Source organism: Coloeus monedula (genome assembly GCF_965178545.1).
Source record: "Coloeus monedula genome assembly, chromosome: Z".
NCBI classification, from domain to species: Eukaryota; Metazoa; Chordata; class Aves; order Passeriformes; family Corvidae; genus Coloeus; species Coloeus monedula.
In genome coordinates this window covers 72,476,944-72,503,931 of record NC_138822.1, presented here as the reverse complement: position 1 = coordinate 72,503,931, position 26,988 = coordinate 72,476,944, and the positions used below count along the sequence as shown (strand labels likewise).

The 26,988-nt window shown below is 43.1% G+C and overlaps 1 protein-coding gene across 4 annotated transcripts in view; it reads left to right on the top strand.

The window, feature by feature from the left end:
• EGFLAM (EGF like, fibronectin type III and laminin G domains) overlaps positions 1–23,396 on the top strand; it is a gene marked incomplete at its 5' end in the record, with an annotated part of 79,202 nt that extends 55,806 nt beyond the window's left edge. For 2 of the 4 annotated variants that reach the window (XM_082301950.1, XM_082301949.1), the window contains 11 exons: positions 2,227–2,352; positions 3,076–3,319; positions 7,566–7,677; positions 9,270–9,386; positions 11,634–11,814; positions 14,139–14,162; positions 16,275–16,353; positions 17,251–17,394; positions 20,313–20,396; positions 21,993–22,096; positions 22,625–23,396. In XM_082301950.1, coding sequence (XP_082158076.1) covers positions 2,227–2,352; positions 3,076–3,319; positions 7,566–7,677; positions 9,270–9,386; positions 11,634–11,814; positions 14,139–14,162; positions 16,275–16,353; positions 17,251–17,394; positions 20,313–20,396; positions 21,993–22,096; positions 22,625–22,779 — 1,370 coding nt within the window. In that variant the 3' untranslated portion in view covers positions 22,780–23,396. The remainder of the gene's footprint in view (positions 1–2,226; positions 2,353–3,075; positions 3,320–7,565; positions 7,678–9,269; positions 9,387–11,633; positions 11,815–14,138; positions 14,163–16,274; positions 16,354–17,250; positions 17,395–20,312; positions 20,397–21,992; positions 22,097–22,624) is intronic. The other 2 variants (XM_082301948.1, XM_082301947.1) reach the window with 1 other exon arrangement.
• Positions 23,397–26,988: the final 3,592 nt, after the last annotated feature.

Sequence of the window (26,988 nt, the reverse complement as noted above, 5' to 3'; positions counted from 1 at the left end):
CTTTGGTTCACTTGTGGCCATTACAGTGCAGACCAGAAGGGAAAAAGACAGCTCAATGTGCACTGCCAGCAGCCCTGATCCCATGGCTGGGCATGGGGAAGATGTAACTGTCCCCTTCCATGGAGAAGGAGCCTTTTTTCCCCTCTCGGGGACTTGCATGTTTTGTCTGTGCTCCTCAGGTTAGCTCTGGAGTCCTGTGTCATGGCTGCTGTACTCAGATCTTCCCTCTATACAATGTAAAATGGGCCTAGTAGAAGATTTGTAGATGTGCAATATGAGACAATCTAGTCTGGCAGAGTTGTACCAGATGACCTGTGAGTTGTCCTGAGTTAGTTAGAAAAGGTTATTTTCTACTGTGGACAGCAGAGTGATTGGGATGGACCAGCACATCAGCCATTTACATCTGCATACTTGTGTGTGGTTTTCTGGCGGTGGGATGGAAATTCAAATTGTAAAGCTGGTGCTGTACAGACACCAGTGTCTTTCTGAAGGTGTGTGGAGACCTGCTCTGGAAACTGTGCTCGCAATCAGAGTGCTGTGTTTAAACAAAACAAAAAGGGCATATCCCCTTCTTGCAGTAGTGTTTCAAGACTTCTCTTAATCATCTCAAATTGCAACACTGTTGTCAGAGCTGTCTCATGAACCCTCTGTCATCTCAGAAGTGATGCTTAAATGTACCTCAAAATAAATGTGTAATTCTTAGTTTGCCACAAAACACTATGTCCCTCCAAATGGTGTGCTTACAGTTGTACACCACCAAAGTCTTACTTGATCTTCTTAATGTGTACAATCAGTTTGTTACTATTGACAAGGAGAGAGTTACTTGATCAGAAAGTAAAATAAAGGAGAAAATAAATTCAACAAGAACTTCAATCAGATGTACATTTGATGGTTGCATAATCTGACTTTATAGATATCAGCTTTAAGGAGCAAATGAGAATTTATTTGTTCTAGAATTTCAGCTAAAATCCAGCAAGAAGAAATAATCTCCTTCTTACTTAAGTTGATGTGCCAGAATAGTAGAGATGCTTCTTAAAAAGTGTAGGTGCAGGGTGTTCAGTCTGGACTGGGCGTAGACGGGCGGATACGAGATCTCTGAAGTCAGATCTTGGAACATGCGGTTTATTGCAAAGGGCGTGGGTACAGGGGCACTGCTTAGAGCTGCAGCTGGCAGCTCTGAGCAGGCCCAAGAGAGCAAGAGAGTAAGCGGGTAAGCAAAGAGAGAGGGGGAGAGAGAGGAATGAGAGTGAAGAGGTAGTGAGAGAGAATGTGTGTAGAGTATAGTAAGAGTGTGTATAGTAAGAGTGTCTGAAGTCCTGGTTACAATACAATAAATCATCTTTTGTACTGAATATTCTAATTGTCACTAACCAATCTAATACAAGATACAAATCCTATAGCATTTACATACAGCCTATAAGAGTTCTTATATTACCATAGAGTGTTACATCTTCTAAAAACTACTCTTTGGACCCCTTCTGCTGAGCTAGTAGGGTCTGCTCTGACCCTTGGACCTGCCTGCAAGCAGAGGGTATTGTTCAATCAAGAGGGGATTACCTTCAGTCGGCCATACCATTGTTTTCCAGTTGTTCAGTAACTAAGATTTGGTATCTCAAAAATGGCTTTCATTTTGATGTCGCCTGTAGTTTTCATATTCCCAAAATCTTTTGTCAGGCAATCATATTTATAAGGCTTTCCTGTTTCATCTTCCCCAACAAAAAAGCCCATATGTTGATGATGTGGATCCCTTTTAGTGTGGACAAGAGGGTTGACAACCTCATTTTGGATAATAAGATTAGTTGATGATGCTTAACACTTCCCATGCTCAGCATGGCATGAATTTACAGTGAACAAAGAAGCACTTAAGAGAATTGAAATTAAACAAGGCATGGTGCTTGTAAACAATCTAGTGAAATTTGTGTTTTATGAGAAAGTAAATAGGAAGAAGAGCAGACAGTAAGTAATCCAGGGAATGATTGAAAGTTACATCTGTCATGGTTTGCTTGTAAGGGCTACTTTTTGCTATTTTTAAGGTCTCTTGCTGGTCTGATATTAAAAAAAAATACTCATAATCAAGCTCCCTTGTCTAAATTGCACACCATTTGACAAATTGGGAAAGAATCTAGACAGAAAAGCAAACTGCATTGGTTAGTAGCAGTGATCAACAACCAAATAAATCTTTGACAAACTTCTCTGATGAATTGATGTTCTGACTCCTGTGTTTAGGTGAGTGTAGCAGTGGCATCTGTGATGAGGCAGCCTGCATCAACAGTGGCACCTGTACTGCAAGCAAAGCAGATTCTTACATTTGCCTTTGCCCTCTTGGATTTAAAGGTCATCATTGTGAGGAAGGTGAGTGGATGCTGGAATGCCTCTATTTCTTTCTGTGTGTTATTCAGTGTTTCAATGTGTTTTCCACTTAGAGACAGCTGAGGAGGTCTCATCCTGTTCCACTGACAGAAGAGAATACTTGTTACTTCATCTTTTTAAAGTCACATGCTGAAACCCTTCTCTTACTGCTTTGGAGCTACATCCTGCTTCTACATAATCTGTGATTCTCAAAACTCTTTGTTTGTTTAAACTAACTGTACTTAAGCATCTCAAAATTCCTTTTCAGAAGTTAAAATAATGTACCACTCCACAGCTGCACATTAATTCTAAAAAAATACCCACTTTTCTTCTGACCAGTGTCAGTTGTGTATTTTGAAATGTAAAGGACACAATGTCAATTTCCTGCTAAAATCATAGATACAAGTAGTAAAGTAAGTGCAGCATTATTTTCTATGCTGTAGAACTTTTCATGCTACCACCCACTCTATGCTTGCTAATTTGAAAAACACTATTATGAATCACTAAAGAAAAGGTACACAATGCTTTATAGTACAAATACATCCCTGGAAAAGGAAGGGATTAAGCAGTATTGGGTAGGATTAAAAAGTATTTTTAATTTAGATGAAAAAAATTCAGTTTGTTTTGCTAAGGATTAGCTTTAAATATTTAACAGAAGGAACACTGGTTGGTAGGGGTCAGTCGTTTGAGCCTCAAGTGACTTGCTTATGATTTCTGGATTTCCAGCACTCACCTTGGCCATACCTCAGTTCAACGAATCCTTAAGATCATTTGCTAGCACACCCTGGCCCTTGGAACCACAGAATTACCTTTCCTTCATGGAGTTTGAGCTGACATTTCGTCCAGATTTAGAGACTGGTGTCCTTTTGTACAGCTACGACACAGACAGCAAGGACTTCCTCTCCATTAACATGGTGGCTGGCTACGTGGAGTTCAGGTTCGACTGTGGCTCGGGAACGGCTGTTATCAGGTAAATGGTGTTGCTCATGTTTCCTTCCCCAAAGTGCCAGGGTGCTGATCGAGGAGAGGAGTGGACTGGAAAGACACACAGCCTAGGATGAGGTGTGAGAGCCCCTTGGTCTCTAGTGCCTACTTCTAAGGAAGTACAAAAGCACCAGAAATGTGGTCAAGGAGACATCAGTTTATGTTTCAAAGCTTTGTGCTTTATCGTACTGCAGATGTTACATTTGTGTCTGTATGGTACTGCAGTAATTCCCTTCTTGCCCCCGTGACATTGCACCATAGCTAATTAGGGGATCTGTAAATGTTTTACGCATATACTTCCTAGCCCCAGGATTTCACACTTGGGCACTTCTGTAAGCATCCTCCTTTCTGGTTTCCCATTCCAAGTGGTAGGTGCCAGGCTGGAGGTGGCACAGGAAGATACACCTCCAGGTCCCAACACTTCCTCACAGTGCTATTTTCTGGGGGACCTGGGGCTAGTATGCAATTTATGTAACATAAGCTGTCTAAAAGATAAAAAGGTAGTTTAAACTGGTCACCCAGGTTCCCATACAGACCTTCTGAGAATGACTCATTGCATCCTAAAATTAATGTCTAGGAGGATGGAAGCAATGAAATGCCTCAAAAATGCTGTTCCCTCTCCCTGTGTAACTGAATGCCCAGTCGCTGGGCAACTGTTCCTGGGCTTTCTGAAAAGGCACTGGGCTGAACAGAGGCACTCAGTATCTTGGATATGGCCCAGGAGGCTGCCAGTTTGACCAGGCTGACCTGATATTTAGAAATGATCTATATAAAGCTTATGCAAAATGTGTACATTGTCTGCAAGTCTTGCATACCAATGATTCCTGTGGATGGACATCAGGAATTTTGACTCTAGTGTGATTAGGGGAAATGTACTGATTTTATACTGAATGAGAACTCAAGCAAACAAACCCATTCAGATGACAAAATGAGAGATGAAATTTCAAGGGAGCAAATGCAAAATAATGCACAAGCCTAACAATGCACAGCTGTGGAAAAACACTTAGTGTTGTCAGACAGAGAAAGATCCGGGAGCTGTCATGGATAGTTCTGTGGAAGCAACAGCAGACTGCTCAGAGACAAATACAGAAACCTAAGTACAATGCAGAGGACTATTAGGAATGGAATAAGGAAGAATGTCTCTGCTAAAGCCCACAATGCACCCTGTCTTGAAAACTTGCTGCTATTTTGGTCACTTCATTTCAAAAGAAATTAGCAAAATTTAGAAAGAGTAGTTTTGAGATCCAGGAGAGGGAATGAAACAGCTTCCACAAAATACAGCAAGACCTTTCAGCCTGGAAAAGAAAGAGTTTGGTGGAAGTATGATAGAGTTTTTTAAATGATGAATGACATGAAGGTTCATGAGTATTCTGTATTTTTTCAATATGAAAAGAAAATAAGGAATCAAAGAAAATAAGACTTTTTTCTTTGGGTTTGGGGTGTTTTTTTTTCAGACAGCACATAAATAAGTTGTGGAAACTAATTGTCACAGCAAGTTACAGATGCCAAAACTATAAATAGGTTAAAAAAAATTGGACAAATTTGAAGAAAGATCCATTGAGGGAGATCAAACACAATTGTACGGATGCAGCCTCTGACTCAGGAAATTGCTAAATGACAAGTTGCCAGAAGCTGGGAGGATATATCAAAGGAAGAATCGCTTCATATTTGCCCTATTCTATTCTCTTGCTGAAAAGTGGCAGAAATAGCTGATTTTGGAGACCTTTTCTCCAACTCAGAATAGCCCTTCTTACAAAAGCCTTCAATCTTTATTGATTGCAGCCTTCTAATTCCTGTTACTGGCAACCGTAAGATATAAAGCAGAATTTTTTTTCTTCCAAGAATACTGTAGCACTTCAAAACACCTTGTACTAAAGTTTAATTGATATGTAGGGTTATAAAATGTGGCGAGAGCCACAAGCATGTGCCTGGGAGTGGAAACTGCCTCTTTCTGTTGGAAAGCAGAAGAGCAAGCTGGATGCTAGCTAATGCCTGAACTACATGCACTGGAGGAAAAAGAGTGTGGTGAGATAGCAGAGTGGTGGGTGAGACTCGTGAGACCATCAGGCTTCATGAAAGTTAATCAGGTTGTCCTGTTAGGTCTTTTTTCTAGAAAAATGTGCAACTCGCACCCTGTCATCAGCTCTGTCAGTGATTAAATAAGATAAATAGATTCCCTGTTTTTCATGCCTGCCTGGACAATGTCCACTTAAAAGTCTGTCTTCATCATATTGCTTCATGCCTACCCTTTGTCTTTAATGGAGGTGTAGCTCTGGTCATCCTGATACCTCTGCCATAGGACTACCAGGCTGTTAGATATTATAATATAATCAGAACACAGCCATAATGTCTTTATAATTAGGATGAGGCAAGCTTGTCTCTGTATGGCAGCAGCAGCAGCAGTAGGAGAGCTGTTGCTGGTGAAGGTTTGTTTTTCCTGATGTGTCCTGGGATGGAAGCAGCACAGTGTGCTCTGAGGGCTCCACAGGGAGAAGGGATGCTGAATGGGTGGACAGATGCAGAACCTGAGCACTGAACTATCTCAGAGGAATTTCCCTGGGATTCTCCTAGGCCGAGCATTCACAGGATTGTGATCTTCATGATCTGGTGTATTTTTTAAGCTTTGGTTTACATGGGAGAAAGTAACCTCCCAGCACATGAAGAGGCAGGAGTGTTCAAACACTGGATGAAAGTGTTTCAAAACCCATGCTGGTTTCAAAAAACCCATGATTCCAAGAAATAGCTTGCAGCTCTGAAGTGATGACTCTGCTAGGCTTAATCATCCCTGTTTGTAATTAAATCTAGCAAAGCAGGAAGGTTAGCATGATGATGGCCTAAGCGGCAGAGGAGATGATGTTTGTATTGCTGCTTACTATGTAGCCAAATCTATCTGGTTCTTTTATATGTATACATTGACTTCTTCAAGGTGATTAGATTCCCTTAGCTATTGATTTAACCAAGATAGTTAAACCCTAAATGGTGCTACATAAGAATGAGGAGAAATGACTGGCATTGCTTGATGGTATTTTTTATGGAGGTTTTCTGAACAAAGTGTCATTCAGAAGTGTCAAGTAATATTGCCAGCATCATCAAAATAGATAAAAACGAACTTTAAGAAAGTTTAAAGTATCAAAAAAAAAAAAAATGGCAGAAAGGTTTCAAAACTGATGTTGATAGTTAAGAAACAAAGAAATTGCTATTGTCACATTTTCAAAATTATATAAGTTTTTAATCAGTATGTGAATCACTATTGACTCACTATTTCAAATTACATTTTTTTTCCATTTTTTTTATTTCAAAATGTGGGAGATTTTTATTTTTAAATATAAGTATCCTGAATATACAAAACATTATTTCATTCCCAGAACTTCTGTATTTTTTCACTGGAAGCTAGAAAGTCTTAGGGGTCCTAGATAACACGGTTCTGATTTTTCCAGCTTGCCTGGTCATCAAACACAAGTTTCCAGTCCTCCTGGAGGAAAGGCTGCAACATCTCATTTAGACATAAAATGCTTTAGCTAGTGTAGTAAAATGACATTTGAAAACAAGATACAAAGATCTACAGAACTTGTGAAGGGGAATGTGGTTTTGCCCTTCATACAGGCTGCTATTTGTATAAGTGCTGCGCCAGTAAAGATTGTAAGAACGGTTTAAAAATGCTTCTTTTGAGACTGGTGAATACTTTGCACAACTGGGGTTTATTGTTCCTAGCCAAGATCTCATCACATCATTAGGGTCATGTTCTAATTACTTCCGTTTTATGTATAGCATCCGGGCCGCACATGTGTGTGTGTAGATGTCAATGTAACAGGATGTGTAAATAGAGCTGATAAGCCAACACAAAGTAGTTCTGTTTTAAAAGAGGATGAAGAATGTGGGGCTAGACCAACCATTAAGTGGGAAGCTTCTAGTGAAATGAGGATGTACAGCTGAGACAAAAATTCATCTTTACATGTTATAAATGACTGGGCAGAAAAACTACCACAGAGGTAGCTAAAGTGTGTGCTGATGATAGCGTTTCGTTTATAAATAAAAATAGAGTGCTTGTTATTTGCTCTGGAAATATGGTCTTTGCTCAGAAGATTGTTACTTCCTTATAAGGGAAGAATCATAGTGGCTGATATTTACTTTTTATTCAGAAAATCATCCCAGAGGACTTGACTTTTTAACATTATGGAGTATCAGAAAGGCACAGTGTTACATGTTTGAAAATTTTATTGCCCTTAAAACAGGAGTGAAGAACCTGTCAGTCTGGGTCATTGGCACGAATTACGAGTGTCCCGCACGGCAAAGAATGGTATCCTACAAGTGGACAAACAGAAGCCAGTGGAAGGGATGGCAGAGGTGAGCTTACGGCAGACTTGTCTTGAATGCAGCTGTTGAACTGTAAAATGATTGTGTGGTAGACTGCACAGCCTGCTCTCAAAGCTCTTGCTAGCTTAAAACAGTACACACATTAGGGCAACATTTTCTTAAGCCCAGAGCTGGGAATTTGTGCATAAGGTCTGCCCTCTGAGCACAAGAATCCCTGTAAAGTCAAGGATCCAGATGAAATCTGACTGTACCTGCTCCTGACATGTAACTGGACTCACATTTTTGTGTCTGCTTCGTGTATGTTCCTGAGGTTCTTTTTTTGGTACTTGTTGTGGCTAAGTCTGTTGAGCAATGTGTGCACTGTGAGAGGTGTAATTTAGAAAAGTATGATGCTGAAAAGTATGTGCCTAATCTTTTTTTAACCTCTTTTTTGAATATTGTCCTGGAAAGGTAGGCCACAAGAAAATTGTTTCTTTGTCATCTTCTTCTTGCAAAAATAATTTGCAGGCCAGAGTAGGAGCTGGAATAATCAGACAGTTGATGACTTGCTTTTTTTTCTTTGCTCACCAAGTGATCACAGTGAGTCAAATTTGTAATAAAGTGAAATTGTACTTGTACCGAGCAGGATATTCACTCTAAGCACTCAAATGCATGCACAGAGGTACATTTTCTATTTTGATAGAACCCGAGGCTAGACCTCCATAGAAAATGTTTTTTAATTCTTTCCTAGTGGAGAGTGCAGACAGAAAACCAGACTCCAGATCCCATGGAAGAAAAATCCCATAGCAGAAAAATCCCATAGCAGGCTTTTCAGCAAACTGGGAAACTTTTGTCAAAGCTTTGACTTTTCTTCAAAAATTTAAATAAACTGAAATTCCAGTTGTCTGTCAGGAAACAAACTGAGTGAGAAACATTTGACTGGAGCACTCAAGACTTCTTTAGATAGATGGGTTAAGATGAACACTCCCATTTTTTTCTTCTAAGTGCTGCAGTGCAGTGCTCCAGGAGGAGAGTGGCTGGGAGCTGCCAACCATGAAAGCACAGAAGCTTCTGCAGGACTGGAATTACATAGTTATTCTGTCTTGAGCTGTTAAATGTCTTTCAGTTTGCTCCAGGACCCTGAATATTCCCATCAGGTATCCTGAGCAGCTGCTGCTGGTAATTAATGCAAACTCAGTGTTTCTTTTGTTTAGCCCCATAACTTATAGTAGGTTATCTCTTAGATGTTGGAAACTGAATGAGTTTCTGTTGCATGAACTTTGCTCAGTTTTTTAGCTTTAAGAGCCTCATTCTGGTTGTAGATTTACATCCGTGTACCTCAAGTCTTTGCAAATAAAGCTAATTGTGCAATCAGAAAACACAATAAGGCGGTTTTCTTTCTTTCCTCCTTCAGTATTGCCGTTTTGAAATACTTGAGATTTTTCAGCTACTTCTGACTGGGATAACATCTAGTCAGTTGAGAATGTCCTACAATGGCTTTTTTGATAGGACTGTACAAAGAAGAGGCATTGAAGTAAGCTGTAAGATCTAAAGTAGGGCTATAACAACTCATGTAGGCTAGTCTGAAGACACAAGCCTGGTTCCAGCTATTCTAATAAAATGTTATTCTATGTTTCTTGCAGGGGGCTTTTACACAGATTAAATGCAGCTCTGAAATATTTATTGGTGGAGTCCCTAATTATGATGATGTGAAGAAGAACTCTGGGATCCTCAGACCCTTCAGTGGGAGCATCCAGAAGGTGTGTGCCCAGAGAAACACACTGGGGGCATTAATATCTGTTGCATCCAGTGCATGCTTTATGTGGAAACCTGCCCATATTCAGCTGGCAATAATCAAAATAATCTAGGATTTCACTTCAGGAACCCACCACGAAGTGGTTAAATTATTATTTCACAGTGAAAAGTCCACCTAGCACATTCTTACACCACAATGGAGATGCATACCTTACTGCTCTCCCCTCTTACAATTTATGTGGGGCACATGAATGGAGGGTCTGTTTTACATTGTTAGCAGACATTAGGGATGATGTTCCCACGTGGTCAGCTGAGCATGAGTGCAGTTCCTTTCTAGATAATGTAAATTCATAATCAGTCCTAGTAAGTAATCCAATGAAAGTTCAAACTGAACTAACATTTTTCTTTCTAAACATACTTAAAATAGCTTGGATAACGTTGGAAGGTTGGCCCTGAATCCTCACAGCTTTATAAGAGTGAATTATTGCATCAGATTAATGAAAAGAAATAACAAATAAACCCAAAATTTTAATAATAGTTTTAATTAAAAAAAATTTAAAACTCTCTAGTGGATCATGTTAACAATTGCTCCACAACATAACAGTAATGGTAGGTCAGCGTAAGTGGTTTCATCACTTGATCTGACATTTTGTACTGTCTTTATCAGCTGTCCAGCAGAAAACATGAAGTTAAGGAAAACTGAGGTAGTGAATAATAGTGATGAGAACAGGTCAGACACACGACGTCATTGGGAAGGTAGATTTGACTAAACACAATCTATTTTGGGCTGCAAGATAGCCTAGTAGCAATGAATACAGGTTACAATTACAAGGTGAGGTGTTGTAGCTAGAGTAAAGGCACTGATAAGGATGGGGAAATGCAGAGTGTGAGCCCTTATCTCTATGATGTACTTAGCAAGGTGTATTTGTATTCTCAGAGGCATGAATGGGATGTCAAGGAAGAATATTGCTTGCCTTTTGGGCACTGGGAACGTTTAGTTGCCTGCTTCACACATAGTAGGATTTTGGAGAACTATAGAGATAGAGCTGCAAACATCACCAAGTACTGGAAAATATGCAGCATATAGAAAGACCTAAGATCACAATCTATATAGTTTAATCAGATAAGGCTGAGAAGTGACTTTATTATGGCATTCTAGTTCCTGCATGAGGATGAGATTTCTTTGGATACATGGTGCTGGAATTATGCAGAAAAAGATGTGGTGAGAAACAAGGGCTGGAAACGGAATATAAGTTTAAAACCAGAAACAAAAGACATGTTTTTGTGAGTGGAGACTTGTTAGCCTCTGGAATAATGTAGTCAAAATTTAGAAAGGAGCTGAAAACATAAGGGAGTCTTCCCTGGTCCATTACATGACAAGACTGGATGTTTTTCTGCTGTTGGAGTTGTGTTGTGCTTGATTAAACCCCTTCTCTGTGTAGGATCCCCTAGGGTGCATAGTCTGAGTTATGCAGGAGCCAGAGCAACTATTACCTTTCTCAATTCTGGCCTTAAAATCTATTGTTTGTTAAGATGTACTTATTTTGATGTAGCAGAGATCAGATGCTGTGCCCTCATGTAATCTCTCTTCCCGAGATGTCAGCTGAGATTATACCAATGTAGGTTTATTTTGGAGAACATATGCTCCTGACATACTGGAAAAATCCCAGCATTTAGCAGTTCTCTTCCATTTATATACAAACAGTTTTGTGAAGTCATTATTTATGTTTTTCATTCATCTTAACTCTAGCTTCTTTCAGATGAGATGAGATACTTGAAAGCAATAGTAAATATGAAAAACAAGCTGTTCTGCTTAGTATTTCTGTTGTCAACACTCATCTCCTGGGAGGTTTTCTGATCTCAGAAATGCTTTTCCTCAGCAGCGCTCATCTAATTTTACCATCCTAGCTGATGGTTCAGCTACAAAGTGTTGCACCAGTGTTCAGGCACAAGCCCGGTAAATTCCACACAGCTTCACCGCATACAGGAGTTGCCTAAGGCTGTTTCCCAAGACACAAAAGAGATTAATCTCCAGTGGACTGGGGGAGCAAAAGTGTGGGTTGGACCTCTGCAACTGGAAAACACACAAGAAATAGGATTTGGGCCAAGTTTTTAAAGTTACTTTCTCTGAATTCTTTCAGAGGAATCTTCTAACTAGCAGGAAGGTACTCTGAATATGTAAGTTTTTACAATGTGTTTTCACACCTTTTTTTTTTTTTTTTTTTTTTTTTTTTTTTTTTTTGAACACATAGATTATCTTGAATGACCGGACAATTGATGTGAAACAGGATTTCACTTTTGGAATCAACCTCGGCAATGCTGCCCACCCCTGTGTGACCTCACCATGTGCAAATGGAGGCACCTGCATTCCCAAGAAGGACAGCTACGAATGTGACTGTCCCCTGGGCTTTGATGGGCAACATTGCCAAAAAGGTAACAATGGCTGGATATCAACCCAGGGTGCTGGAGCTGATCAGAAAAATAAGGAAGATTTAGCATCTACAACCACTGCTGTACAAATCCCTTTAAATAGAAACCCCAGAGGCCAGAGCTCCCCTTATATCTGTACACTTTCCCTGTATCTAGGGAAGAATTTGTTTAGTTATTTAGGAATGTAGTAACTGTTATCCCAGCACAAGGCTAGGATCCATAGATAGCAACCTGGTATCTGGTTGCTTGTGGTGAACAACATTAAACAGTAACACTTCATACACCTCCTTAATTGTGCAGTGCTATACAGTCGGGGAATTTCTGCCAGGGTCCTCCAGCCAGCAGTTATGTTACATCCTGAAGCGTGAGCATGGATAACTCTTGTAATTTTATCCTCCGTACAGCTGACAGCAAGCTCTGTTCTCACACACAGAAAGGTCTATTCCTGTTTTAGACACTGACTCCTCTGCTGGTAATTTCACCATCTGCAGAGATCCTGCTCTGGTGGGGTGAAGCAGACCACCAAGGAGGAAGACTCATCCGCATGCACATTACTCTTTTCTTCGGAGCCACTGTAACAGTTCAAACTTTAGAGTCAGGAAAGTGATAAGATTGCATGGAAAGGGTTTAAAAAGTGTGCTTCGGGTTATTCCACTAGATGGAGACGTTTCACTTCTGTCAAGCTTGATCTTGAAAAACTCCTAGGGGAAGGTTTTGTAATGCAGCAGTAAACTCATTTCAGAAGAGCTGGCTGACATTATTGTCTTCACCCACTGCTTCATTTCTCACAGGCATAAACTTCAAAGTTAAATGTAGTGGTTTTGGTTAAATTGTGATGAATAGATTGTCCTTTTCTTCAAAACAGACAATATCTTAGAACAAAAGTGTCGTATTAAAATACAATGCAAGAAACCCCTTTGCTTACGTTGTTGTGGTCTAACTAAGAGCTGAAACAACGTCATTTACCCTGGCTTTTTTGTATGGAGGAGAGAGAACTGGGATTTGGCTTTCTAGGTATGTACAGGGTGCTAAATTCCTGACTTCAAGATGGTATCTGCAGCTGTACTGACACATCTCCCGGGGCAGTCAGTCAAGGGAGTGCTTTGCAGCCTGGGTGTGTGACTGCCTGCCCATTTGGTGAGTTCCTGTGCAGTTCTGGAGCCGCAGCTCCTCGCCTCTGCTTGGCTCCTGGCCTGTGCTGAGCCCAGGGAGCAGTGTCCGAGCTCATAGTACCAGGACTGCTGCCAGTTGGCTGGTGTGTCCTCCCTGTTGTCACCTCAGTGGATGTCCAGGCTTTCAGAGACAGTCTGAAGAACCTTTTGCCTTTAGCCAGATCCTGGGTGGTGCTTCCTATGTGAATCCAACCTTTATTCATTTTTAAGGGTGTCCAAAAGCATGAGTCATCTGGTTTCTGTTCCTGCACCCTATGGCTCCTGTTCAGGTGCAGCCCAACTTCCCTGCACTTGTGCAGCCTCAGCTGCCACCAAAAATTGAAGGGTTTTCTGATAGATGTGCAGAGATCAAGGAGATCACTCCTGAACCTCAGTCCATGACAGCCTTGAGGAGAACCAGCTGAAACAGATTCCTCAAAATTATCCTTACCTGTGTCTCTGCAGGGGTGTAGACATGGTTAAGGTGAGATGCGCGTCTGTGTCCACTTCTGTTTCACAACAGGGTTTTGGTTAGTGCACTCAGAAGGTATGTGGGGTGAAGGTGCTGTCTCCAACCTTCTTGGTGGCAGGCTGCTGTAAAAACCCTAAAAATCAAAGTGCTCGTGAAAGACTGCACCACATTCTTCAAAATTATACACACCACTTAAAAACTCAAGTAATGCTGGTATGAGGTATATGAGATATTGATTCATATCGTAATGGTTCATTAGCTGAGGATTCAATGGAGTTTCTGCTGGCATTGCTAGGTTTTATATCTTCTGTCCAAGCTGTGGGAGTGCTAAAGGTATTTTTATACTTTAACCGTAAGATGGAGTAGAACAGTAAACCTTTGTTTTCCCTTGTCTAGAGCTGATCCCTGAGTAAAACCTGATGAGTTACTGGGGTTTGAGAAGCAGGACTAGCAGAAGGCTTTGGTACTGGTCCCACCTGTCTGTACCTTTGTGTGTTTTGAGCAGACAAATATACATACTTGGGCAAACCAATAATAAAACCGGTGCTACCTTCATAGGTGATTGTAGTCATTTATGCAAATGCTAGGTGGGGGGTTACACATTTGCAGAAAAGTGGGCATGAAACTGGACTATGGGAGATTTTTAAGCTTTAGAATAATAAACCCAGAATGTTCTTGTTTTGTTTTGTGCTGACTCACTGCAGAGTGTGGAAGTTACTGCCTCAACAGTAAGTACTGCAAATTATGTGAAAACTGCTCTGTCATTGTGTGTTTGTCTGGATGCTGGGTTTCCATTAAGCCTGGCAAGTTTCTGTCATAAAGCTAAAATGTCTTCTAGGGTTATACAGTACTTCCTTAAACATTGTGCTGTTGATATTTCAAACTGCATCCGAAGCATTTGCCAAGCTCAGAACAGGGGCTGTAGAGCTGGTTCTTGTATTTGCAGAGCAGAGGAGCCAGGCAGCTGGCTGAGGGTTTTGTGGTGTGACTTCAGGCTGCCCTGCAGTTCAGAGCTTACTCCTGCTTGCCATCAGAGCTTTGGTGCTTGTCTGCTGAATGGTGATGAGCAAAGAATGGAGGTGTTTAGTCCTAGATCTCCTGACTGGCCCAGCTCCCTACCAGCTGCAAAGATCCTGGATGCATCGAGGGTACTGCTAAAATTTGCTTGGTTTTCTGCAAAGAAGTCAGAGTCAGTGAAACAAATGGAGAGCAAGCAGAGGTAAATGCCCATTAAGCCCCGTGGAGGAAATCAAGAGTACTCTGGCAAAGGCAAGGCTTGGTGCACAACACAGGCACCTTCCCCTGCTGCAGGCGAGAGCACTGGGGCTCTAGTGCAGGATGTGATGGGGGAACAAGGGCTCCTTCCATGCTCTGCTGCTGTCAGAGTCTGTCCAGTGCAGAAAGTGTCAGACCTGGTGAGAAGTGTTTGGCCAGCGTAACACAACTTTTGCAGTCTTGAACAATGTTGGCAGGCTCCAGGCTGGACATGGCCTGGACATTAGACACATTAGGCAGCTTTCCAGATTTCACTATGGATGAAAACAGTCATTTGTCACTATCTAAAATTCTCAGTCTTGGCACCTAGAGCTAAATTTCACATTGCTGTTGCTGTCTGCCAGACTACACCAATTGTTGCATATCTGTGTCACAGTGAGGTCTAAAAGCCCAGGCAGACCCTGTGTTGCATAAAGCAAGCAAGCATCTTTGCCCTGGAAAGCTTGAAATTTATATAGATAGGATTAGCTGTGGTTGAAGGGATTATTCTTCAGGAAGAAAATAGGATGAAGGCATCTATTTTCGGTAATTTATACAACTGGCTTGTATTAATGCAGCAGCCAATTATGGGAGATCAGCAACAAGCTGTAGGGTGTTCACTCAGCAAAAAAAGCTGTTCAGGCCAGTGCTCATAGCCTGGTGAGGGGCTCGGTATCAGGAATGTTCAGTGATTTATGTCACACAGCTGAGTTATATTGCCAGAGTCTTATCTGTGGGCAGAAGTGCACCAACCCCAGGTCTGGCTCCGATGTGGGCCACTGTCCCAGTCATACACCACAGGGGTACCTGGGGCTGTCCCTAGAGAAATGCTGTATGGGGGACACAGAAAACAACTCCCAAGGCTGCACTGCAGTGTTGAATACACCAAGGGGCTCTACAGCCTCTGCCATGCAGCCTTTAGTGTAGTCTCAGTTGCTTTCAGGCCTAAAGTGATCTGGGACACCCCGTAAGTCCTCCCTGGAGATAATCTGCCCCCCACACTGTACCCCAGGGGTGAGCTCTGAGCAGGCAGCAGCCACTCTGTGCAAAGTCACATACACTGAAAGAGGAAACAGGTTGTGTGTGCTGCCTCTCAGCCTCCCTTTGCAGGGTGAGAGGTTCCTAATGTGCTCTGCATATGCTGCTCTGTTAGGAGCTGGGGAGGAGTTTCTTAGTCTATAAACACGGGTGGTTAATGCATAAGCTTTGGCAGGGGGGAGCGTTGAACCACATGGAGAATTGAGGAATGTGGAAATGGGGGTAAAGATAAAATTTGCAATGTTTTCCCAATACTTCATATTCTTCTGCACTACCATTTGTGTTGGAGCAATACATTAGGCTCGTGACAGGAATGCTGTAAACAGAGGGACTGTCAGCAATTTAAACTCCCTTATCTACTGCCCCTACATTTTGGTAAAAACTGGCAGTGGCTTTTTGCGAAGCAGTGTGGGTTCAGCTCAGTCTGTGCCACTGGCAGGTACCTGCCACTGCAGGAGTAAATCAATAAAACAGCCTTGTGTCTTTTTCTTTCCATTTCCATGTAAGCTATCTGACATGCTTCTTAATTTTTTGTATTTACTTCTCAGCCATTACAGAAGCAATTGAAATCCCACAATTTATTGGTCGCAGTTACCTCACATATGATAATCCAGATATCCTGAAAAGGTAAAGTATCTCCTGTGAACCTGTTTCTTAAATGTAATAATGTTAGCAGCCTTATGTGGGGTGTACTATATTTTGTTTATATTATGTTTTAAGCTGTATTTATAGTATTTCTAGCTGTATTTCTGCAGTATGTCTAAACTTAAGGGAAAATACATTTTAAGTGGATATACTGGTGGCTTAGTTTGTTATATTTGAGCATCTTGCAGCCTGTCAAGAAATAGCACACGTACATCTGGCATGGAGGGAGACTGGCTCTTCCCTGAGGGCAAAGAACAGACATACAGATCCTGTGTCTCTAAGGAGATTAAAGACGTTAACTCCTTTCTAACTCCTGCTTTAGCCTAACGTGTAGATCCTCAAAGTTACTTTTTTGGCTGCTCTGTACCATAGAACATCCCCACATTCCAGCAAATTGAGGCTTGTTTCAACAAATTCCTCCATCTACCTTTATTTCAGCCACTGAGTAGAGAAGGGTTCACCAGTGTCCTCACCGCCATTTAGTGCCTTTCACCTACTGGGACTTTCTGATTTGCCCTTCTTATGCTCCTTCCACTGGTTTCTGAGGGCACCACATCTACTGGACATTCTCAAAATATGCTTTTTGGGCTGGATTTCACACTAGTTTTGAGGACAAAAAGGATTTTCTCTTATTTGTGTGGAATAACCTAGCAGCTATTGTGTTTGGGATTCTGGAGAGACGAGTTCAATTGCTGTGCTCTGAAATCATGGGAATGGGGATGTGAACCAGAATCCTTCGCACATCAGCGTGTAGATGAGCTACAGGACAGTAACCCAGCCGACCAACATAGAAGAAATACTGCATTATCTTCTGTGGTTTTTTAAAAGAAAACAGTTGCAATTTAGTATTTTATGATTATTTCCTTCTACATTAAACAGGGTGTCAGGAACAAGAACAAACGTGTTCATGAGGTTTAAGACCACAATGAAGGACGGTCTTTTGATGTGGAGGGGAAACAGTCCCATGCGACCTAACAGTGATTTCATCTCTCTGGGCCTTCAGGAGGGAGCGTTAATATTCAGGTAAACTTTCTCTCCCTTATTTGTGTAGCACACAGGGCTCAGAGGAGTTGCTACGACACATCCAGTGCACTTGTCCCTTGGTACAGTGTGAGACACATCCTCAAAGGTTTGTTCAGTGATGGGTCCCATTTGCTGTCTGGGAAAGGATGTAAGTTGAAGAGGTAAGGTGCTGGAAGATTTGCATCGCTCCTTCCCAAGTTTCCAAACATCTGGGCTTTATTGTGATTTTCTAAATGGTTTCTTATGAGGGGTTGAATACTCTTGGTAATCCCCCCACATGCCTCTTAAAGCCATCTCAGTTGGGCAGAGCGGGGTAGGGCTGGTGGAGGGAGCAGGGGTTGAGGACAAGCTCTGATGGTGCCAGTGCCGACTGTGAGCTCTCTCTTTGCCAGAGAGTGCACATGAGAACAGGGCTTCCACCATCTCAAACCCTCAAATTGCCAGCTCTGTGACGCACACACACAGCTGTCACCACACCTTGTTTCTGCCACCATCCACAGAATCACTTAATTAAGCAGTAATACTGCTGTGGAAATGGTGGGATTGGGGAGTATTGGGAAATGTTGGGTTCTTGCTCCAGAATCTCCTTCTCCCTTTTAGACACTCAGGCAGACCCTGTGCAAGTTTTTGCATGGTGCTTTTTTGGGACTCCTGTGTTTTGAAAGCCTTGTCTTTCCTCATGGTGCTCCTTTAGGTTGTGTAAGACCAACACTGAAACAGCAAACTACAGATGCCATCACTATTGCAGATTGTTGTGAGACACTATTCATTATGTAGCAGAGAGTTTATTACTTAAGCCGATTTTTTTAACTTTACTTAACTGGCTGTTCTTTGCTACCATGGATGTATAGATAAGTTGCACATTTCTACTTAAATTAGTTTCTTGTAAGCTTCTTTTAAAATGTGACTTATCAGTGGCTAACTTGGCAAAAACTCTTAGTTTCCTCATTGTTTTATAAACAAGGAACTGACTCTGCAAAAGTGGTGCATTTTTTAAATGTCTCTGGGAGAGACTGCCTTTCCAAGATCCGTGGTAGTAATGATGCCTCAAAGTGGCTACCTGAAAACAGAGGCTAGACAAGATTAAGAGAATAAAAGTAGGTATTTATTTGAAGGTGTACCTTCAAAGGTACACCTTAGGCAGTCAAGAGGCTCCACCCAAGATGGACACTGGGTCACAGGTTCTTCACACTTTTGTAAGCTTGGTCCATTTGCATATCAGGGTTAATTCTCCAGTTACAGTTTCAGTTAGTGATGCAATTACCCCAAGCTTGCCCCTCCTCTCAAAGGCTTTAGTTTACATATTTTGGGGCCTGGGACAACAAGGTGTCCTTGAAGTACAAACCTAGAGAGGGTTTGTTATGTCTAACAGCATGAGAGAACACCTATTCAGTCTGTTTCTGAAGCACAGTTCATTTTTTATTAGGGTTCTTGCTCTTCCCCAGAGATGAAGATACTCAAAGGCTTTAGAATAAACCAGCTGAATTTTACTGAAAAATTTGTACCTTCCACATGTATTTAAGAAGGCGAAAGATTGAGTTACCAGAATAGAACTTTCATAAGCAATCACTGCTCACTGAAGGGGAGCAACAATAAAGGTGGTGAAAGGACAAATGCAGAAAAAAAATAATCTTTCCAAAAGCTTGGTCCTTGTGCTAGGTTTTCACCTTTTGAGAGGTGAGGTCAGAAGACTATCAGGGCTGTGAATTGGTCAGAAGTATTTTCCTGCAGGTCAAGTTTAGATGTCTGTGTTCTGATCCAATTTGAAATTCAAAACACACCTTTTCTTTCCCATTTTCTATCATCTTATTCCCTGTACAGTGTACCTGCTGCTGTAAATCCTTTCTGTTGCTCCCTGCTTCTGTAGAAGGTTATTTCACTGTTGTAGGGGGACATCTATTGTAGAGGGATTCACTGGGGATATAAACCTCATTTTTGTAATCAAAGGTCTAACACTTTGATGCAATCCTTAGCACCTAAATCCTCTTGGTTTTGACCTCGACCAGTATCTGCATCGTGCGTAATTCAGGTGCTTGCCTGAGACTCACTTAAGCCCCCAGGAAACAAATTTAGGAAAATCAGCTTGCTCTGGGCAGCTCACAGTTTAATGTGCTGTTTTGAGAGTCTTTGCTGGCGATGAGTTCATTCCATGTTCAGTCTTTTTTGAAGCGATAGTGATGCTGGCTTTAATCCCTCCTGCTTGGTACGGGCTGAAGTCCAGCAGCAGCTGGCTCTGTCTAGTTCATCCTGAGGACCCAATAGCTCACTGTGCTGTAGCATCTACTTCTCCTTTTTTAAGATTAGCCCAAGCTTCAGGGACCCAGAAATTAAGGTGCCTGATGTGTAAACTTGATGGGGACATTATATCTGCTGAGTAATTTTAGTAGAAGCAAACACAAAGAAATAATCAGAGTGGCAGCTGAAACAGGTAACTTCATAATTATCTCTGCATTTATTTGACTTCATCTTTTCTAACATCACAGGTCCCAACCTTCCCTACAATTCAGATGATTTGTATATCTATTATAGGTCACATGCTTATTTGCTCTTGTAAATATTTATTAACCATGTTTGCATGGTTACTGCTGTCTCCCATTAGTCCAGCAGAGACTGCTGTCTCCCATTAGTCCAAAGGTCTGGCCTGCATAATCCCCTGATTTGGGGAAGAATGACCCTGCAGAGGCTTTCTTCTTGCTCCCATGGGAATGGTGATGGTACCCGCTCTGACTCAGGGAGTTTTGCCTGCTTGTCCATGAGACTGACTTTGCAAAATAAGAGCACTGCTGCTGGGACTGCAAAGGACTCCTCTGGTTGCCCCAAAATCTGAGCCAAAAGGGAGTAAGGATGCCTGAGAAACTTGGCGGGCAACCAGTCCTTTCAAGGAAGGCAGTTAACACTTCCATTTTTTTAAACTGTAGCTACAATTTGGGCAGTGGCATTGCTTCCATCACGGTGAACGGCTCCTTCAGCGACGGCCGGTGGCACAGAGTCAAGGCTGTTCGGTAAGTGGACAGGCTTCATCTGGGAGGTGCTTGGGGGCCACCCTGCCATTAAAGATGCTGGTTGGCATGTCTGGGTGCTGGTGGGGTGTGAATCACTGTGGCTCCACACTCACATGTTGCCTAGGAGTGGAACTGTTAGCAGCTTGGCTGTTTGAGGATGATGTACACAAAGATTGCTGTATTTGAGGTGACAGTGCCAGCTCAGCACAGCTCAAGGCAGGCTGCCAAAGTCATGCAGGGCTATTCTGGGGCTCTGACAGACATTCTATTAAACCCATACCATTTGGGTTAAGAGTATTTTTCTTTAATGTCTGCATTTTGAAATTCCCTAGTGAGCATTTTGCGGGCTGGCACAAGCACTGGAGCACAGACAGTGTAAACCTACTTCTTCTATTTGGAGGAGGTGCAGACATCTTGCAGTGTATATATAACTCTTATTTATAACTCATTACCTCATGGGAGGCAACTGTGTTCAGCAGGGAAAGCACACATCCCTCTCTTCATGAGAGGTTGGTTCCCTGGAAATCACAGTCTGACATTAGTACAGCTTGTTACCAAATTCGGTGAGAATAGGAACCCATCAAGTAGCTTTTCTGTCAGTACTGTTATTGACCATATGTAAAATGGCTCTAGTGAGAAACAAAGCTGCCTAGAAGTATTGCAGCCGGGTTGTGGTCTGTGGCTCAGACCCAGGAAGCCGTGACCGCTCCAGAGAGAGTGTCCCACAAGGGACAGCCTGCCAGAGGTCTGTGGCACTCCCTCGGCCGCCGGGGTGCCTTCGCAGAAGGGTGCCTGTCTCAGCAGGCTGTCAGCTCTCTAGTGATTCATCAAGAGTGATTTCAGCTCTTGTTCTGCAAGGCAAACTCCAGGCTGGACCAGGAGGAGAGAGACGAGAGGCTCGTTTAGCAGTTCCGCATGAGGCAGCTTTACTAGTCCGCACCCTGCGAAGGGGAGGCCAGGGACCAGCTCTCCGAACTCAAAGGGGGAGTAGGGTAGATCTTACAGAGATACAAGGGTGGGTGTGAGAGGGTAGAAACCGATGGGTTACAAAGAATCTACATAGGGTCTCCCAGAGGATCATGGTTCTTGTTTTCTCTCACCCTCACCGAGAAGTGCTGCCTTTTCCAAGGGGATCTTGCTGGGACGTTATGCAATCTCCTTATCTCAGCAGGCCTCCTTCCAGGGCAGGGGCTGGACATACCCCACATAGAAGTATGTTTTACCTTAGCTTGCCTATTTTTTTCCCTTCTGTTGAAGCTTCTGCTGTTTACTTTTAAATTACCTTTGATTTTTAACAACAGGTCAGAATGTGTCCATCCTCCCCTCTCCCCTAGCTGTGAAATATGATTCTTTTCCAGCACTTTCTGCTCTGCAAATGCATCCTGCACACTTTACAGGTCTTTGACATCTATAAAAATATCCTAAAACCTGAAAAGTCTGGATTGCCATAGAACATTGTGTCTGTGGGGCTTCCCAGTCCCAAGCCTTTACCTTTAACCCTTCCAAGCTCTGTCTCACCTTGGTCTCCTGGCTGCTGCTTCTCCCGCCTTCTGATTGTAGGCTGGATGCATGAGAGTGCTTTGCTTTTCATTTCAGGGATGGACAGTCTGGCAAAGTAACTGTGGACGATTATGGTGCCAGGACTGGTAAATCCCCTGGGAAAATGAGGCAGCTAAATATCAATGGAGATCTCTACATAGGTGAGTGCTAATTATTCACATTCAGGACACAGATGCAAGGTCATCTGCAAGGCAGGGCTTTCCAGCTCTGGCCAGCTCCTGGTGGAGGTGTTACACAGCAGCCTCTAGTCCTCCACAGCCTGTTTTTTGTGAGGAGGCCTCTCTGAATGGGATGGAGGAATTGGTATGAGAAGGGACCAGCACCACAGGATGCCCTATGGTACTCCTGGCAGGTACATGGAGAAACAGCAAGAGGCAGCTGGAAACCCCACAGCTTAGTGGATCTGGGCACAAGCTTATTCATCTCTTACTGATGCTAGGTTTTCTGGAACAAATATTTAACATCCTAGTTCATTACCTCCTGCTTATCCCCTCTGTACTTTCAAGCGCTGAAAATGTTTATTTAAAACAACACAGAGGAACCTGTAAATTAGAATTCCCTTCTGAGGGGCTCTAGGAAGGCTAATGGTACTGCTGGGTGTGCAGCCTGCCAAGCAGGAGCAGACACCCATGTTGGTAAAGGGTTCCTCACGGCTGCCCTTCCCACAGGTGGCATGAAGGAGATTGCCCTGCACACGAACCGGCAGTACCTGCGGGGGCTGGTGGGCTGCATCTCCCACCTCACGCTCTCAACCGACTACCACATCTCACTGGTGGAGGATGCCACCAACGGGAAGAACATCAACACGTGTGGGACCAAGTGACAAGAGAGGAGTCCCGGTGCTGAGGACCCGTCGTGTGCTTGTGTGTGTGGCTGAGCGAGAGCTGGCTGATGCAGTCCTCTACAGCCGGACCATGTTTGCCATCTGGGAAGGTGATAAAGCCAAAGGGAAACATAAAAGAAAAAGAAGAACACTTTTCCCTCTCATTCCCTCTCCTTTCCTCTCCTTTCCTGACCAAGTGAAACCAAGTATTTTGTGTATGAACCGTGCCCTCTACCCCTTAAGTGTGTAGTGAATGCTAAAGGTTGTGCATCTGTGCAAACGGCAAAGTGTGATGTTACAAGTAGCTCAATGACTGTGTTGTGGTCCTTAGGTTAACTTTTGTAGTATCAGAGAAAGCAGTCTTGAAACACCTTCAATCACCCCACCCTGCAGTGATACAGTGACTGTGCTGTTCAACAACTACACCATCAGGCAGCATGTATTTCTGCATCCACCTGTAGGTCCTGGAACAAGCAGTTCTCCCTACCACTCTCTGATGTAGCTAAATTATGTTTCATCTTGTGTAACAGGATAACAGTTACAATGACTGGTTTCAAAATATTGTTGTTTGTTGAGGAGGAACGTTCTTACAAGTCTACTTTTTTATTACAAGCAACAAAAACAATGAACCAATTTTGTAGAAGTAATTTTATACTTGTCTATTTTTTATAGCAGCAGCAGACCTGCTTACATGGCATCACTTTTAACGTCTACATGTATTATACAATTAGCTCTTTGCACACTTTCCTAAAAATAGAAAATGGACCTGTGGCTTAATGTCTGTATTATACAGTTTTAATGGGGATATTTGTGAGTTATGACCAGTTTTACATCTGACTCTTTTTGTTCTGTAAATTTTGACAGTTTAAAATTGTACATTATGAAGCTTTCCTGTCTTAAACAGATTAAAAGATTAGGAAAAAAGAGCAAACGCTTGCTACTGTGGTATGATAAATCACTTTTTTTTTTTTTTTAATGTCGGGAAAATGAGAAAAGGGAGTGCAAGAGACCTTGGTAGGTCACAGTCCTCTTCAAATGTTATGTTTTCTAGGCACTGGAACAGCACTTATGCACTCTTGATTGCCAAAGTGTAATTTAAGCAGGCAAACAGAGTGCTGTTGAGACACTGAAAGAGAGGTCCAGAATTTAATAATTTGGAGATTTTTATTCCTTAATTCTTTATTCAAAGTGGATGAGTGAGCCTTTGGTGGGTGGGATGGGGGAAGAGATACCAACCATGCAGCAGGGCACCCCACAGCCTGCCACGTGCCCGTGGGAGGGAAAGCACAAACTTCCTCAGGGGCACAGGTTCACCTGAATGCCTGTGAACTAAAAGGACCTGATGTGGTGAAAGCAATGGAGGTGAGGAGGTTTCTGCTGCATTCTTACTGTGCTCAGAGTGTTCCTGGCTCCCTGAGAGATCAAACATCTTCCCTAGATTCATCCCACCTACAGCAAATCTAGATAATGGCACAGGCAAATACCTGCCAAGGACACCTCAGCTCCTGTCCTGCATGCTGAAGGGACACCCCGATCTCTTAGGTGAAAGATCTTGTGCTCCTTGTAGATAAGGTAGCAATGGTCAAAAACAAATGCAGGCGCTTATTAGAAACAGAAAGTAACAGAAAAATATATGGTGGTCCCACCAGGTAATGTACACCTGTGCTCTGCCCCCTGCTCAAATGATACTTCAGAAGAAAAGGACTGTAGAAGACATGGGCAGCTTGCAGAGGAACTGGAGACACTCATGGTTCTCCTCCCAGGAGAAGCAAAGTTTGGTTTGGCTTGGGGAGCCCCATGGGGAAGGAGAAACCTCCATGGCTGGAAAAAAGCAGGATAAAGTATACAGGATCAAGATGTGCCTTTAAAATGAACGTAAGTGGAATTTGATGCCTTGGGATGTAAAAGGAAAATGTGCTGGGTTTGAGAAGGGTGAAAACTAAAACCTCTGGAGGCTGAAGGTTTTTCTGCCTGCTCAGTGCAGCCCTGTGGCAGTGGCCAGACACAGCCTGTGCTTGGGTCCTGTCTGAGCTGCTGGCTGCCTGAGGGGGAAAACTCACATTTTATGAGCTTGAGGGGTTTCCCACATGCTAATGATCTGTTCTGACCTGGCACAGAGTAGGGAGGTTTGAATGGCTGTACCCCTAATCCTGAGGACCTCTTGTGCTGCTGCTGATGGGGCACTACCATGATCCACAAACAGCATCATCCTCTGCTCTGTCTTACATGTCTCACCTTTCCCATCCTTTCATTTCTGTCACAGGGTTTGGAGACCAGTTCCAAGACAAACATCTGGCGGGAGAGGTCTCTATTTTAAGATAATTTACTGCAGGATACCGGGCGCTTTGGTACAAGGCTGTACCTCCCCAAAACAAAAGCTGCTCTTTGAAATGCAGCGTAGGGAGGGGAGTGGGTAGGAAACACCTTTGTTGTTGTTGTTGTTGTGGAAAAAGAAGAGCAGCAAACGGCAGCTCTCCAAATGCTTGTTTCCAACTCTGCTTATCACAGCGCGAGAATTCGGGGCTGGCGACGTCACCCTGCAGCGTGATGCTGCAACCCTGTAGGCTGAGCGGAGCAGCACAGCTGCGCCGTGCCGGCCGGGCGGGGGGTGGAGGCGTGAATAGCAAAGATGCTGAGCGGTTTAAATCATTTAAGGAAAACCAAAACAACCAAAAAAAATCTTTTCTGCCTTCTTTTTAAAGATAATCTGAGAAACATCCCTCATCAACATCTCTTCTCTTCTGGTGAGGCTTGGGGATGGGAGAGAGTCTTTGGTTTCCGCTCCAGGGGCTGAGCAGGAGTCAGGTGCCAGAAAATCAGGAACATCTGTCAGGCCACATGTGGAGGCTCTGTCTCCCGCCCTCTACCACCCTCCCCACTGATGCTGGGTCAGGAAGGAGAAAGGAAAGGTGGACAGGACATGGCAGAATGATTAGTCATTTTCCTGGCCTCCATATGCTGCTCGCTGTCTCCAGGAATGTTTATTAGCACATTACTCGTTGCTCGAGCTGACTCAGACGCGATGCATGACCCCAGCGCTGAACAGGGTAAGTTCCTGCCGGTTGGCAGAGCCGTGTCCCTTTTGCTGCAGGTACCTGTGCAAACCAGCAGTGAAGGCAGCAGTCACAAGAGCTTGTACCTCTACTTGCAATTTAATCTCCTTCCTTAACTAGCAGTTCTTATATTTCTTACTAATTTTCCACATTAATCCCAAAATATATAACATTCCACTTAGTAGGGCTAAATTCCTGCCTTGGTACTGGCTTTGGAGGGCTGAGTCAAGCTTTGTGCTGAGCTCTGGCTGCTGGGCAGAGCTGCTTCCTGGTTGTCCCTTGCTCTGCTCAGGGCAAAGTGTGTCTTGCTGCTCTCTACTACTCCTACATCTCAGTGGGAAGCAGCTACTGGGAATCAGCAGTTGGGTTTAATGTGCTTCATCCTAAAGGAAAAAAAGGAAAAAAGAAAAATAAAGCAAGTCAAGGGATTCTAAAGCCAAATGACACTCAGCAATGGTCCCTCTGGTAGGCAAATCCTTGCTGCACTGGTTTGAGCTGGGTAGTCAACTAGGTGCCCACTTCCATCCCAGTCCTCCCAGCCTGGCCCCAGGGAGCAAAATAGCAAACAGGAGGAGGAGGAGGAGGGGGCTGCCAATGTTGGGAAGTTGCCCATTCCCTGATGGAGTATTACCCTGCAATAGATGCCTGTTAAGAGTTACTATTTTGTCAGCCAGGCTTTCGTTTTGAGAAAAAGTTTTCATTCAATTTGCACAGCAAAATAAGCTGGGTGGGAAATATATTGTTCCAGCTCTGCACACTCAGCTCCCTCCACAACACAATCACCCCTCAAGGGCCAAATCTCCTCACTTTAAAGGCTGAGATAAAGTGCAGTCATGTAACAGCCACATCCCATCAGACAGATGTATCTTTTATCAGTGTTTTATTTTCTGTATGGTGTGGGCGGTGGGGGGGCGGGGGTGTGGTGTTTCCCTTCACCTACTGTCTCCCACTCCATTTTTTTATTGGTTTGACTCAAGTGATGTTGTGTCCCTGATTCTGCACTTGGGCATTTCACTCATGAATAACAGCCTGGTGCCAGCACCTGTGGCCACTGCAGCTATGCAAGGTCCTGGTTTTCTGTCCCTGTCCCTATGGACAGGACTCGACCCATCTGTGAGTGCCCTCTTGTCAAACTGCTTGTGATGGAGACTGCCTG